Below are 16,137 nucleotides of genomic sequence, written 5' to 3'. Positions count from 1 at the left end.
ACTTGTGTACACACGCTCGGAAAATTCGACAACACACATTTGTCCGCAGAAAATTTGAAAACCTGCTAGCCAACATTTGTTGGCAGAAAGTCTGAAAATTGTCTGATGGAGCATACACACGGTCAGATTTACAGACAACAGCCTGTCATCAAACATTTCCCATTGGAAAGTCCAATCATGTGTATGGGGCTTTAGTGTTCCTGTGGATGGAGTGATCCTTTTCTGTCCTGATCTTTCTTGAGCATCAGGTCAATTCCCTGTGGTCTTACATTGGTCAATGACAGCTTTTCCACAAAATTGGGGCATGTTGGGTAGAGGTGGGGTTATAAAGGGGCTGGCTTACAATTTTTCCTGGAGCCATCATAGCAGATGAGGTGATAGAACATTGCTATGGATCGGCGCCAAGTATTTGATAACTCAATGAGTGCTCAATGGACTCCAAGAAAAGGACTTTATAGTAAGTACAGGAATCTTAAAGGAGTGTGGGAAAACAAAAAAGTAAACATACATACTAATCTTGCTGAAGCTGTCCTCTGCCGCCTCTAAGGATGAAAGTGATCGGTCAGCTCTGCCCCTCCAGCACTTGCTGGAGCATTGGGCTATGGAGAAGGTGGGAGTGATGCACCAAGAGGCTCAGACAGCTGTGGGTCAGGCATCTGGGTGGGTTCCAACATTAGTGTCAGGAAGAATCCAGAGCCTAGGCCAGCTGTGACATCAGTCAACAGTGGGATTTAGCCTACTTATAGCTCTGGGTCATAGGAGAGCACAAGTGCACTCATGTAACCCATAAGAAAAGTATGGTCAAAACAGCTGTGACCAGACTTCTCTCGTAAAAATTAATCTTGAAAAAAGAAAGATTTTATTTAAAAAATATATATATGTAAACTGGAGTTGGGCTTTATTTTGTATTAAATTGCATATAAAATATGTCCATCCAAGATAACAGGTGTCAATACCACAATAAGAGGAAAAATAACAGATCGATCAGTAATGAAAAACTACTTACCAGGTTGAAAGTCGGTGACTTTTTTTTATTTTAGCCATAGTTCTACTTTAATCACTTCAACACCAGGCACTTAAGACACCTTCCTGCCCAGACCAATCTTCAGCTTTTAGAGCTGTCGCAATTTGAATGACAATTGCATGGTCATGCTACACCGTACCCAAACAAGTTTTTTATCATTTTGTTCCCACAAATAGAGCTTTCTTTTGGTGATATTTGATCACCTCTGCAATTTTTATCTTTTGTGCAACAAATAAATTTTTTTTTTTTTTTTAAATAAGTTTTTCTTTGTTACTTCTTTGTAAATAAGTATGTTTTCTTCTTCAATGATGGGCACCGATAAGGTGGCACTGATAGGCACTCATAAGCGGCACTGATGGGTGGCATTGCTGGGCATCCATTTTGTAATGTGCCACAGAGGTACCAATCAGTGCCCATTTGTGGGCACTGATTGGCATATTTTTTCACATGTGGATGGCCATGGAGGATGTACCTGGCCATCCACATGCTGGGAGCTTCCCTGGTGGTCTAGTGTGGGCATCTGAGGGGGGGCTGCGCTGATAAACAATCAGCACAGACCCCCGTCAGGTGAGCCATCGATCGGCTCTCCTTGCGTCTGTCAGGCACGAGCGAGGAAAAGCCAATCAACGGCTCTTCCTGTTTACATCGTGATCAGACACGGCTGATCACGTGGTAAAAAAGCCTCCGCCGGAGGCTCTTTACCGAGATCAGTGTAGCAGTGTGTCAGACTAACACACAGCACCACCAATTGCCGTGATGCGCACCCCCACAGGCACGCGCCAGCTGTGATCCTGCAGGGCATCATACGACACCCAGTCAGGATAACTGAACCACTGCCTGGCCATCATTCTGCTATAGGCCGGGCGGGAAGTGGTTAAAGTATTTTTTTTTTTTTTTTAAACATGTAATACTTTCCTACTCTGTGGAATTGTTTTGCAGAGTAGCCCCAACCCTCCTCTTTTAAGGTCCCCCCAATAGCACACCTGGCTCCACTTTTTTTTTTCTTAAGCCTTTAAAACATTAAGATAATGATAACCAAGGGACCTGGATCTTTCTCAATTGATGAGCTGTTTAACTCATGCTAGATTGAGGAGATACATTTCATACTGCTAGCACCCTAATGATAATTTCATCACTGCTCCCCAGCTGACTGGAGTTGAATAGTGCTTTTCAAGGCTTCTCCACGCCACTTTGGTTCATTCAGGTTGGTGCATTGCTGTTGTGATGCACTTGCGCTGGGGAGTGTAAAGGGTCACCTTGTCCCCAGTCATCTTCCTTTCCGAATCCCACCCCCCCTCACTGCAGCATCCACCCTGTGCAATGCCCAAAGGCTGCACTTGTGTGTGGCTGGACTAGGGTGGCGCTTAGCACCATGGCTACCCAACACAAAGAATTATGCTGCTTGTCCCTGTTCTAGGGTTAAATACCAGAGTGAGGGCCCAAAAGCAAGAGACTCCCTGTACCCTCCAGTTATCTTGCTGCCTGTGTGGTCCTTAAGGTGGCAGTCCATGCTAAAATTAAAATCCCTGCCTCTAGACACCCATGCTCTAACACTAACCCTGTAAACAAAAAATTAGTATACATACCTTTTTTCAAAGGCGATCCGACCCGATCTCCAGAGGACACAACCGACAACAGCCGTGACATGAATGGGGCTTCCGTTGTCATGTGTCCTCTGCACCCGCCTCCACAACAAAGCCACAGCTGACAGCTCAGCATGGAACCAGGTCAGATCGCCTGCAGAAAACATATGTATACTGATATATTTTTTTTTCAGGGCTAGATAGGTTAGTGGTAGATCGTGGGCATCTATAGATGCAGGAGTTAGCATGGACTTCCACTTTAAGCCACACAGACCCCTCTCGCAGGACCAAGCCTTCTAGAAGAGCTCTACCTGCTTGGAACTCTGTCCACAGCATGAGTCACTAACCCTTTCTGTATCAGATTACCAAATCCATCCAGCCAAAGCTTTACCCTGCACTTGAAACCTTCCTGTGCCTAAATCATTACCCTGTTACTCACTCATTTTTTGTCCTATTGCCATGTGATCATGCTACTTGAGAAGCAACCTAAGCACAGTAAATGTTCAGTTCCACTCACACCTTTGTCATAGATGGCCAAAGTAGATTGTTTCTTCTGTTGCATTGATAGCTGTTAAAATTGCCCAATTCAGAGGAAGCTGGCCTGAACAGCTTAGAGAAAGGGGGCTCTCAAATGTGGCTGAAACTGCAATTTTAGAGCAGCTATGGCATTTAACACACATGACCCAGAAAGAAAAATGTATATATGCACCTCATGGTGCCCATTTCTGATCAACAATTTATAATATGCATGGTCAAAGCCAATTATATCAAGAGAATTGCAGATGCTCAAGTAGATGTCTTTTGGCAAAAGATCTTATTTGCTTCTCCATAACTGAACTTCTGCTGCAATAAGTCTGTTAGATTGCTTGCAAAGAGGCATTTGCCATGATGGACCTGTGCAGCATCACCACCTCCAAGCACACAAGGAGAATAGAAAACCACAATTTTCTGGTAGTTTTTTTCCTTAAGAACTACCTGCATGTAATTGAGGCATTTGTATGTTAGTGGCAGCAATATACAATGGCTACATTCTTAGAAATCTTGGTACCATAGAGATAGGAATTATAACCTGTTCTCAGGTTGTGAAATTACAAGCAGTAGGCCAGTGCTGTGAAGCAATAGTGTCCCAGGCCTTGTTTGATTAGCAGCTGGGAGATGAACCAAAGCAAGGGGATACAGGTAGTCATTACACAAATATAGCAATGCCCATCTTAGGGAAACTACTTTTTGGGCAGAGCCTAGAGATAAGTTACTTATCTTGTCCACTTTACTTGACAGACAGTGCACAGCAGCAAAATGAGAAAGCCACCATGTATCAGTCAAGTAGATCAGTGGTGCACTAGTCCTATTCTCCACTCACCCCTAGCACAAAACTCCATCTACACAGCTGTCAGTGTGATAGGGTCATTGGTAGGGAGAGCGCTGAGGCAGTAGTGGCCACTGATCCCAATGCAGGCACCAACAGATTCACATACCAGTCTGACAGGCACCTACCCTCAGTAAGACACTGGAGGCAATTCTAATGGGCATCTATGAAACCCTGCATGAATTCCTCTAAAAGTGCACATGTATTGAATGTGCTGCTGCAATTATCCTTACCCCATTATAAAATTGAATACATATCACTTAGTTAATGTCTCCTTTAACCACTTCCAGACCAGCCACTGCAGTGTTACTGTAGCAGGTTGGCTCAGCTGGGCAAATTGACGTCACTTCTTTTAGCCACTAGGTGTGCCTGCAGCCAATGCCCACCAGGCACCCACAATTACTCATGACAGCAGGAACTGGATGTGTGTAAACACACAAATCCCAGTTCTTTCAGGGGAGTAGAGACAGATCATGTGTCCATACCAAGTATGAAAACCAATCTCTCCTAGACAGTCCCATGTCCCTACAGTTAATCCCTTCCCTGCCAGTGACATTTACACAGTAATCAGTGCATTTTTATAGCACTGATTGCTGTATAATTGTCAATGGCCCCAAAACCGGGTCAAGTGTCCACCGCAGTCCAAAAAAAAAAGTGTGGGTACATATTGCACAATTGTCAGATAACGCAACGCAGTGCCATATTGCAAAAAAAAAAAAACCTGGTCATTGAGCAGCCAAATTCTCTGGGGCTGAAGTGGTTAAATGTAGTAATCCCCCCCCCCCCCCAAGAAAAAAAAAAAAAAAAAAAAAAAAAAAAAATCACACACCCCCAGACTATTTCCATCCCCTACTGGCTCCAATGAGGACCAAGCAAACACTGCCGATCACTCAGTTCTCAGAGCTCCCTGAGCAGAGCTGACGACAGTCATCACTGTCAACCCCCTTCTCACAGCATCTTGCCGAGGCTGATCTGGGTGCCAGTCCATGCATGGATCCCAACTTCATTGTTGAAATCTTGCCCAAGCCTGGACTGGCTGATGTTAGCAAGCTTCAGCCTGCTGAAAATGGTTCACAGGAGTGCAGAACAAACTGGCTGTACTTCTGTGGAGTGCTTTACTATCTATGCCAACTAGTAAAAGTGGGGTTTATGGTCAGGCCTGAAACTTAGCTTTTTACTGCTACCATTTTCAGCAGCAGAGGGGCTCCATTTTAATCTTTCACCTGGCTATTTTTCCACCCCCTAACAGGAGCCCCTTATGCAATCCTGAAACAGGCAAACTGCATTTTGTTTGTTATATATGGACATAGGTCTATACTCATTTTGCACAAACTTAATATGGAATCAAAGATGCAGGCACTGCATTTCTCCCCCACAAGAATGCAACTGTTGTATTCCAGCTACCAAAAACCTTGCGATACACATGGTTATAGATGATGTAATATAGTGACTTGCAATGAACACCTGTTTATAGGAAAAGCTTTCTGGCTGCCTTTGGCCCAAGCACAATGTCTGGCACCAAGTATGTCAGCACATTCTGTTTAGGTATGGATATTAACAAATGAGTCAAGACACATGTTTCAAAGGAGACCCTAACACTTTATTTATGAAATCTCAAAATTGTCTTTTACCAGAACCAGACACATGGAATATAAAAAAATAAAAAAAATTTGAGGTGGTTAGTGAAACTTAACTCAGTCAGAGCCCTCCACAGGACAGTTGTAAACCACCAGTTTCTCTGTACAACACTAGCATAGCACTATCCTGCAGGGGGGCCTCTAACCAAGAGAAGCCTACTCATGATACAAGCCAGGACCTCTGCAATGTGCAGCCAAGGATTTTCTGTACTACACCTCAGCATGCCAGAGGTAACTGGTTGCGCAGATACCAGAACCAATACAACAGCATAAAGTGTACCAAAAAAAATAAAAAATGTTGCCTGAGACATAGGCTACTCTGTATTTACGCCTTGTCTGGCAACACAATAAATAAAAGCAGTTACACATCTGTTTTCAAGTAAGATCCTCAGCTCTCCCTGTCCCCTGCCAGTTGTGCCTCAACTCTGCGTTGCACCGGTTACTCTGTAGCCACACCAGGCAACATCAGAGGGGGAATAAATAAAGCAGACATGGCACTGGCTTGCAGCTTTTCAATAGTGGGCAGAGAGATTTGTGCAGTGTGGCTGAATGAACAGGGAAAATTAAACAAAAACCATTAAGGAGTGAGTCTACAGGCACCAGGAAAGAGTTGTAACCATATAGGCCACTTGTCTTCAAATTGGGCAGGTGTGCACTGCATCAACAGTGATAGAAATTTTGTGTATGGTTTTGGCAAAGTGCTGATTTTTATGCATAGGGAAATTTAAATGCACAGGACATGCCTAAGAGGTGGATACCCAATAGGTTAAATGAAATCACTCAGGACCCAAACACCCAGGTCCTGTACAATCAATACCACAGGGAGATTACAGTGGTACATCAGGGATAAAATACTTGGTCATGGAGATAACTTAAGGCTATTAACAGAACAAGCCTTGTCTGCTAGAAGCACCAAAATAGACAGGAAAGTATGTAGGTAATAAAACAGCTAATATGGTCCCCTCTCCACAAGAACAGCATGGCACTGGAGACTATACAGTGAGCCAATAGATTAACAGGAAAGTTAAAAGGGCCTTTTCCCACCTTAAAAGACTGCAGGCTTCTCTGTATGTAACGCCAGCAAGTCAAAGGGGGAAAAAAAAGCCTAACAAATCAATACTCCAACTTTTTGGGAACTTCCCATGGGAAGCCTTCCCTACCAAAATGACCATAGGCTGCAGTCCTCTGATAAAGTGCCTTCTTCAGCTCCAGATCCCTGGAATATACAAGTTCATTTGTTAATACAAGAGTATGAAAATTAGCATGTTGTGTGGTGTGAAGTCTCAACTATGGGAAGAGCCTGAGGCAATGGTTCTGTACAGGGCACTTACCCTGGTGATGTCCAGGACACCATACTTACCACTTCAGACTGCTACTGTCAAACTTGCATCTTTTCATCTTGGTCTATTTACGACAAGCCCCTTCTTACTTTACACTATAGGACATCTACCTTTGTGTCATGACTCCTCCCTCCCACTTTTCAAACATTAACTGTCACCAACTTTACCTGACAATGACACCAGGGCGGAGGTCAAAGTTCTTGTTCACAATAGCCAGAAGCTCCCTCTCACTCTTCTGTGAGGTTCCATAGTGGAAGATGGAGATAGACAGAGGATGTGCAACACCAATAGCATAAGAAACCTAAAGCAAAAAAAATAAAAAATTTGACACATGGGGTGAACATCTTGTAACCGTTTTTCCACCCCCTAAACTACCAGCCTGAGTCAAAAACCACCATGTTAGTCATTCCAATTGTTGCTGAAAATTGTAACTTACCTGGACAAGCACACGACGGCAGAGGCCAGCCTTTATCAGGGACTTTGCAACCCACCGAGCAGCATAAGCAGCAGATCTATCCACCTTTGTGTAGTCTTTACCAGAGAAGGCTCCACCACCATGGGCACCCCAACCACCATAAGTGTCCACAATAATTTTGCGTCCAGTCAAACCAGCATCTCCCTGAAAACAGGTAAATGTCAGCATAATACATGCTAGAATGTTGGGACAAAATTACTAACAGCAAGATTGTAGCGTTAAACTCAGTCTTACCTGTGGACCACCAATTACAAACCGCCCACTTGGCTGCAGATGATAGATTGTATCATCATCCAAGTACTTGGCAGGGATCACAGTCTTTACCACCTTGTCCTTTAGTGCATCCCGCATCTCATCCAGGCAAATTACATCATCGTGCTGAACAGACACTACAACTGTATGAACTCGGATTGGGATCACAGCTCCACGGTCTTGCATATACTGGACTGTCACCTGCCAAAATGTAACAGCATTAACACCATACATACAAAAGAAAACCCCTCTTATTTGGATTACAGTATTCAGGGCACTCACTTGAGTCTTGGAGTCTGGGCGAAGCCATGGCAGAGTCCCATTACGGCGCAGCTCAGCCATCTTTGCATTCAATTTGTGTGCCAGCACTATTGTCAGAGGCATACACTCTTCTGTTTCATCAGAAGCATAGCCGAACATCAAGCCCTAAAAGTAAATAATGCAATTCATTAGGATTAATACACAATACAGTTAACACTAGCCATTAGTACTAAGAGCCCAGGTTCAAGTACCACTGTTCCAAAACCAGAGAAGATCACAACCATTTCCCATCTGGCCCAATTCTGGCATGCTGCTCCTACATTTTAGCAGAGACCCTATGCCCAGAGAATAAAATGGTGGTTGATGCAACTTCTGTCAGACTATTTGCACAGCAATTTTTCTAACATGTTTAACAAACCAATATTTGGTTAATGTGAAAGATGTTACTCTGAGTAAATAGATACCCAGAATGGCACTTTAAAATTGTGCACACTTGTAGAATGACACCAAACTTCAGTTCTTCAAAATCTCCATAGGCGACGCTTAAAAAGGTTTACAGGTTACCTGTAGTTAGAAGAGATCTTGGGATGGAGTGAGAGCAATAATTCTAACATTCAGTGATCTCACATGTGTGGATTGAATTCATTCCTTTTACATATGTAGGCACGCAAGCATGTGCTTGTTTCTGCAAGCACTTTAAACCATATTTTATACTTCCCTTTAAATGTCACCCCACCAGTCATCTGTCCAGGATGGGAGAGACAGACTACACCTCTGGAGGCAGGAAACACAAATCTTAAGTCTTTAAAGGGTGGCCACCATCCCCAGTCTTGGGTTTCCTACACCAGAGGAGCTGTCTTTGTTAAAAGATCATGAGAGGATCCTAGGGCAACAAAGACTTCTTAGGGGAGAATCTGTTTGAGTCATTGCCATAGTAACATTTGTAAAAGGGAGGAGTTGGTAAGATGACCACATCTATGTGGGGGCACCAGAAATATTTCTCCACCCAGGTGTCTGACCCTAGGATCAGCACTGTTGGTCACTGAACAAGGACATTTTTCAGCTAACTGCAGAGAAGTGGAGCCTTCCAGGAGGTGAATTTGCCAAGTCAAATGCCAGAGTCCAAACATATTTTGTTGGAAAGGGACGAAGGGGCCAAGGAGAGAGATGCTCTGGCTCGTTGCTCAAGTGGGCATTTTACCTATGCTATGCCTTTCTCCTCCATTCAAAATTCCCCTGGTACTGAGGAAATTTGCTCAACACTACAAATATAGTGGTTCCATATTGGCCGAAGAGGGCCTCCCTTAATGTTGCCCGAGAGGAAAGATCTGTCTCAGGGACTGATCTAGATGCCAAAGATAGAGTCTGAAGCTGTTGGCTTGGTATCTGAAGAAAGCCTTCAGAGTCTAAGGGGCTTTCAGATAAGGTGGTAAATACAATCCAAAAAAAAAAAAAAAATGTTTCAAGCAATTTGAAACATTTAAGGTTTGTTCATGGTTGGACACCAGGAAAGTGTCTGCAGGTGTTCCAGCCATCTTGAACCTTTAACGTACTGAGGGCCAACCCTCTGTCTTGTAAAAATTCCAAGTGGCAGCCTTGGCTGTTTTGGGAACAACTCCTGGCATTATAGACCCACTAGTCGCAGGTTCTTCAAGGGGTTATCCAGAATTAAGCCATTCCGTTCCAGATCCTGCCAAAATGGCGTTTGACAATTGTGTTGCAGGGTAGGGACAAAACATTTGCAAGAGGAAGATCTATCCTTAAAGTGGGCTACTCTCAAGTCCATTGACAGCCAGACACATTAGAGACTGGCAAGCACTTTCTATTAAAGAGCCATTCCCACAAAATTTGAGTACAGAACTAAAGGTGGCCTCCAAATTTCATATGGCTCAGGAGATTGTCTTGCCTTCCTTCTGTGCATCTCCAGCTAATCCCAAAGAATCAATTCTACCAACTGGACGTGAGGGCCTGTGTCTTGCATTATTTGAAATTATCTGAAGGCATTAGAAAAGCAAATGCCCCATTTTGCATTTTGGTAAAAATTTGAGGTGCCAAGTGTATAAGAGCACGATCACCCATTGGCTCAAACAGGCAATTATAGAAAAAAAAAAAAAAAAAATTGCCCTTTCTCCCCGATTGCTTTCTACACAAGCGCCATGCTTCTTGGGCAGAGCAAGCTGGGGCAACACCAGAACAAATTTGCTGAGCAGAAACATGGTCAAGCTACTCAACATTCACAAAGCATTATGGGCTGGACCTTCTCAGCACAAGATCAAGCTTATGGGGTCCTCCAATCTGGTAAGTTCTTTGATCCTCTCATGTGCCATCCTGGAGAGACCAGAGTCATGTACCAGTACCTGTTTCTAGAGACCTCCAGGACAGCAGGGATCTCCCCCCCCCCCATCCATATATACGGTTATAACCTTGGATGTGTTTTGATGTTTCAGAAGCGGTTCTGGTGAAGTGCTCAAATGAAAGGATGAGGAAGGGATGGTGGCTGCCGTTTAAAGACCAAATATTTGTGTTTCCTGCCTCTGGAGGTGGAGCCAGTCTCTCCTGGACAACTCCTAGAAACAGTTACCAGCAAGTCTAACTTTTTGATCACCTTACATTTCTTGTAATATGAATGAAACATTCCTTGGAATAGGGCATGACAGGTCCTCTTTATGGAGAGATCTAAGGGTCAATAAGATGCCAGATCTCTCCTGCAGGCTGGAAAGCCCGAGATAAAAATCACGATCTCAGCTTTCCAGCAGAGTATGCAGCAATGTTTACAACTGCCAGGTCAGACGCAACATAACATTGTGCCTGGGCGTCAGACTGGTCCCCAGTACACATCCCCTCCCACCTGTAGGAACAGTCAAGTGGCTGAACAGCTGCTATGATTGTTCTTACTGTGCAAGGGAAATCGCCAGAAAAACAAAAAACACAACACACATTACCAAAGCCCATGACACTGTGGGTGGGAAGTGATTAAACATGGCTCCCAGTAAATACTGGCAAAAGTACAATCACCTATAATGGCATAAAAGCAATTCTTCCCAGACTGAAGATAACATTCTCACCTGGTCACCAGCTCCTACATCCTCTTCATTCCTGTCCAAGTGGACACCCTGGGCAATGTCAGGAGACTGTTGTTCAAGTGCAACCAACACATTGCAGGTCTTGTAGTCAAAGCCTGAATAAAATGACAGCAGATTACAAATACCATCTAATTAGCCAGTGAAAAGGTTTCAAGTGCTTCAGATCCACACCACTCACCCTTGGAAGAATCATCATAACCAATATGTTTGATTGTGTCCCGCACAATCTTCTGGTAATCCACTACAGCCCGAGAAGTGATCTCACCAGCAAGGAGAATCATGCCAGTCTTTGCCACAGTTTCTGTAAATGAAAGGTGTACTGTTGAGACACAGATCTATTACAGTTTGTTCTTCCAAACCAACCAATCAAGATGACTTACCACAAGCCACCTTTGCATCTGGATCCTGCTTGAGGTGGGCATCAAGGACTGCATCACTGATTTGGTCACAAATTTTGTCTGTTGAGAAAATCCACAAAATTAGACATCAGGACTACAATCAATATAAATGGTGATTGTAGTAATATCTATCCTCATAACCAAGTAATAACTGCTCGGTCACCTAAACCAGTGGTTCTCAACCTCAGTCCTCAAGTAACCCCCAACAGGCCATGTTTTGGGAACTTCCTTTAGATTAAATAGTTCATCAATACCAGGTCATTGATAGTGATTTAAAGCAGCTGTGCAAAGTAAAGGCACACCTTAAAACATGGCCTATTGGGAGTACGTGAGGACTGAGGTTAACGACCAATGACCTAAACTATTTCAGAAACAGTGAGGTTAGTGCTATAAATAGAGATGACAGCTGCCTCTTCATGGACTCAGCTAACTGTAGTGACCATGTAATACAATGCTGACATCTGATCTCTATGCAATAGCTCTAGTCAAGTCATTACTTCACAGGCCGTTTCTGGTAAGCTACTCCACGTTTTTGCTGTTGGAAAAAAATTCCCTACAGTGTCACTGTCCTAACATCCAATAAACAATGCTGATGTTGTGCAAGCAGTACACTTCATTGGAAGTAAATACAGGAATAAGGAAAGTGCTGCCAAGTAAACTTGGGACTGGAGCCAAGTCACATTAGAGCATCACATCGGATATAAAAGACTCCTCCCTCCATACTCTTCCCATGCTAAGAGAAACGCAATCTGGCTACAACCCAGAGCTGCTGCTAAATGTGGAAGCAGGGAAATACGCAAACCCTCGGCTGCAGCTGTCCAAAGCATGCATCACACCTGAAACCTGATCCCTCTCCAAGGCTTTCACCCATTGGACCAATCCATCCAACACCCACAAGGAGGCAGGGCTCAGGCAGTCACAGGATCCTTCCCAAGACTACGCACAAGGATATACAGCACGCTTCTCTGCTGTACAGTCATGGAGGGGGAAGCCATACCCAACTAATGTTCACACAATCTGATACAGTACCAGAAATACAAGTGTTTATCTTCAGACACCACAAAACACCAAATACCACCCCCCCCCCCCCCTATAAAGGCAATCTCAAAAAACGGTGCTACCCTTGCATGTCATCAGGATTACATATGAGTGCTATAGATACACACTATATAATCCTGCCTGATTGGATACAAACTGAGAAGATTGCTCAAGTCCAGCCTCACATCCAATGCTTACAAGCCATTTGTCTTTCAACCCAACACTAATTGCTTAAGGTTTCAATGTTAACACCTTAAACGTAGAATTGTGGTCTAAACTTAGCTGGACTTAAACACTACCTCCCAACACAAATGCATTAACATTCAATTCATATGAATACCTATTTTGGCACAGTCACATGATCAACTCCCATGAGTTGTCAGACTACAGAAGATAGGCGCACCGACAACGGATGGCCCATAGAGGCCTATGTGTGACATCACCACCTATACATTGTCTAGCGCGCCCCTCTACCCATCACTGACAGGCACAGGTAAGCCAGATCAGGCAACTGGAAATACATCTTTCTAAAGCTGGCCATGCATGGATCAATTTGCTCATTCAGCCAGCAGGCTGGATAAATAATGAACCAATGCCTCCATCCACAAGTTTTAAGTGGATGCGGGAATCCTCCCCACTGCGCTATTGTATTCCAACAGACTTCCCACTGCCAGAATACTCAGTGCTGCATCTACTAGCCAACTGCTTACCTCCTCCACAAGGGCCATACATGATCGAAATCTGGCTGGTCTCTGCTGAACCAGCAGTCTTGATCCATTAATTGCCACCTTTACACAGGTTATTCAGCATAGGTACTGGGAGGGAGCATTTAAAGTGATTGTAAAGGATATAAAAAAAAAAAAAACATTGATATACTTACCCTCCACTGTGTGGCCCCAAACATTTTCTTCTGGGGTCCCCTGGCAGCTCCTCCCCGCAACAGATAACCCCCTAGGAGAAGCGTTCTCCCAAGGGGTTTACCTTGCAGGTGCACTCCCGAGTCCAGCATTTGCATCCACAGACACAAATGTCGGACTCGCCCCCTGCGGCATTGGATTTGATTGACAGCAGTGGGAGCCAATGGTTGCGCTGCTATCAATCTATCCATTCTAGAGCCGAGACCCCGTGGAGAGAGGGACAGTGCGTCTGCCAAGAAAATGAAGGGGCTCCTGTAAGTAAAATAGGGGGGCTGCTGGTGAATGCCAGGTGTTCTCACCTTAATGCATAGGATGCATTAAGGTGAAAAAACACAAGGGCTTACAGCCCCTTTAAAGACTTGTTAGGCTTAAAATAGAATTCCAGGCTAAATCTTTGTTACTTAATATAGAGATCACATTGAGTCCTGCTGTATAGCAAGTGCTTTGGTTCCTTTCTGTGAAGGTCTCAGCTATAGATTTCCCAGTACAGATCCAGGCCATTAGGTTAGGTGTGGGAGGAGCCCTTCCGCTTGTCTAATTAGTATCATGCACATGGCTGTACAGAGCTGAAGTAATGACTACTGGAACCCGTGGTGAAGTCATAAATTAAAACGGTTGTAAACCCCGCTTAGTCATTTTTACCTACAGGTAAGCTTATAAGGCAGCTTACCAGCTAAAACGAATATCTCCTAAAAACGTGCAGTCACAGTGCTAAAATGCAGCAGAAAGGGATGACAGCGACATTACAGCATCAGAGGGCTTCATTCTAAAGTAAGCATTTCATAACGTGCTAGCATGTAATGCATACTAGCACATTATGCCATTTCAGGGTTTTTTGCAACAACCACTTTAAGATGCATTAAAAGCAGCAACTGTACAGCAGGGCTATGTTAAGCACCCACACCGGCTCCAATGTATGCTCTGAACACACTATCCAGAGCATACATCAAGACACACAAGTGCTTTACACAACCCCACCATAGCCACCTCTAATTATGTCAAGGGATGACTGTACACCACGGGTCCCAGGAGTCATTACACAATGTAATAAAAACCACAACTGCTCCACATGGGAACACGCTACTTTTGCTAGACACATGCTGGTGAATTTAAATGTCATCGCCCCAAATTCTGCACACTGGCTGCCACCAAACCATACAGTACCGAAGCACCACAGTTTGGTGCATCATGATTTTTTTGAAGTCACATCTGCTCTTTTAATGCATTCAGCAACCCATTAAAACAAACGAGATGCTAAAAATGTGTTCCAGTGTGAATGGGCCCCTTACTGTACTAGTACAGACCAGCCCGGCTCTGATGGAGCCATTCCATGTGACCCATACTGTCCATGGGATGTGATCTGTTCTGGGAGCCCACATTACACTGATCAGAAGCCTACTGGGACACCCCCGCCCCCCCATCAGAGCGGTGCTGGGACCGCCCCCCTCACTAGGTGATCAGAGGGGGGCTGGGGCCAGGACCACGCCCTAATAGATCAGAGAGGGGCCTGGGTGATCAGAGGAGGGGGGGCTGGGACCAGGACCACTCTACGTGATCAGAGAGGTGCAGCCCCCTCCTATTGGGTGATTAGAGGGGTTCTGTGAAGGCGCCTTCTTCTCATTGGCAGAGCCGCCACCACTCTCCGCACACAGGCGGGGCCGCCCCACACCACGTGCTCGGCTGCATTGCGGCGGCCGCGCGCACCGCTCTTAGCGTGCGCTAAAAAAAAATGCCGAAAATGGATCGGCGCGGCGGCCTCTTCACTCACCGAACCGAGTCACTCACATGAGTTCCGTGACCTTACGTTCTATACCACCCGCCCCGCCATGAACTCACCAGGGTGACCCTCCCCGACGGATTCGGAGGTAAAAAGGAAGCTCCCCTCGTCGATGAGAGCATCGTGAAACCCATTGAGCAGCTGTCCGTTCATTGCGTCGTTGGTTATTGCTGTGCTTCACAATGACCTTTTTACCGTCCCTTGGTCGTCGCCGGTCGGAATGGAGAAATGGCGCCAGAGGCTCCGTTTTTATAGCTCGCCTGGCTGACGTCACGGATCCCGCGCGACCTCGCCGGACCATTCACCAACCCCCACCGACTACAACGTCACCGCTGGGGAGAGTGGGCCGGGCCAAACGTAGAATGTACCACTGGCAGTATTGTAGGGGTGTTAGAACGGAATGAACTCACCCCCGGGGAGATGGAAAGAAATCATATGAGCTTTACACCATCTTGTGTAGAGGGTAGTCTGTGTAAGAGGTGTGGAGAATGTGAGGATATTACAGTCACATTATGTCCTGTGGTACAGTCCAAGGAGAGGGACTGAGAGAAGGTGGGCGGAGCCTAACCATTCCCTGCTAAGAGGGAGGAAGGAGACATGAGAGAGGAAGAAAATGGGGACAGGGGAGCTGTGCAGCTGCTCTGCTCCTCATGCTCTGCTCCCCATGCTCCTCATGCTCTGCTCCCCATGCTCCTCATGCTCTGCTCCCCATGCTCCTCATGCTCTGCTCCCCATGCTCCTCATGCTCTGCTCCTCATGCTCTGCTCCCCATGCTCCTCATGCTCTGCTCCTCATGCTCTGCTCACCATGCTCCTCATGCTCTGCTCCCCATGCTCTGCTCCTCATGCTCTGCTCCCCATGCTCTGCTCCTCATGCTCTGCTCCCCATGCTCCTCATGCTCTGCTCCTCATGCTATGCTCCTCATGCTATGCTCCCCATGCTCCTCATGCTCTGCTCCCCATGCTCTGCTCCTCTTCTCGTGTCAC

The 16,137-nt window shown here is 45.3% G+C and overlaps 1 protein-coding gene across 1 annotated transcript; it reads right to left on the bottom strand.

The window, feature by feature from the left end:
- Positions 1 to 5,551: 5,551 nt before the first annotated feature.
- MAT2A (methionine adenosyltransferase 2A) lies at positions 5,552 to 15,405 on the bottom strand. Its single transcript, XM_073622087.1, has 9 exons — positions 15,211 to 15,405; positions 11,402 to 11,479; positions 11,200 to 11,322; positions 11,004 to 11,116; positions 7,960 to 8,103; positions 7,660 to 7,878; positions 7,387 to 7,569; positions 7,118 to 7,251; positions 5,552 to 6,826 (listed from the first exon to the last, which is right to left on the bottom strand). Exons 1-9 carry the CDS (start codon positions 15,302 to 15,304, stop codon positions 6,724 to 6,726), a joined length of 1,191 nt encoding a protein of 396 aa, XP_073478188.1. The 5' UTR covers positions 15,305 to 15,405; the 3' UTR covers positions 5,552 to 6,723.
- Between the last annotated feature and the right edge of the window lie 732 nt (positions 15,406 to 16,137).

This window comes from Aquarana catesbeiana, linkage group LG03 (genome assembly GCF_042186555.1).
Source record: "Aquarana catesbeiana isolate 2022-GZ linkage group LG03, ASM4218655v1, whole genome shotgun sequence".
Lineage (NCBI taxonomy): Eukaryota > Metazoa > Chordata > Amphibia > Anura > Ranidae > Aquarana > Aquarana catesbeiana.
The sequence above is the reverse complement of the archived record's forward strand: the minus strand, read 5'-3'. Positions and strand labels throughout refer to the sequence as shown.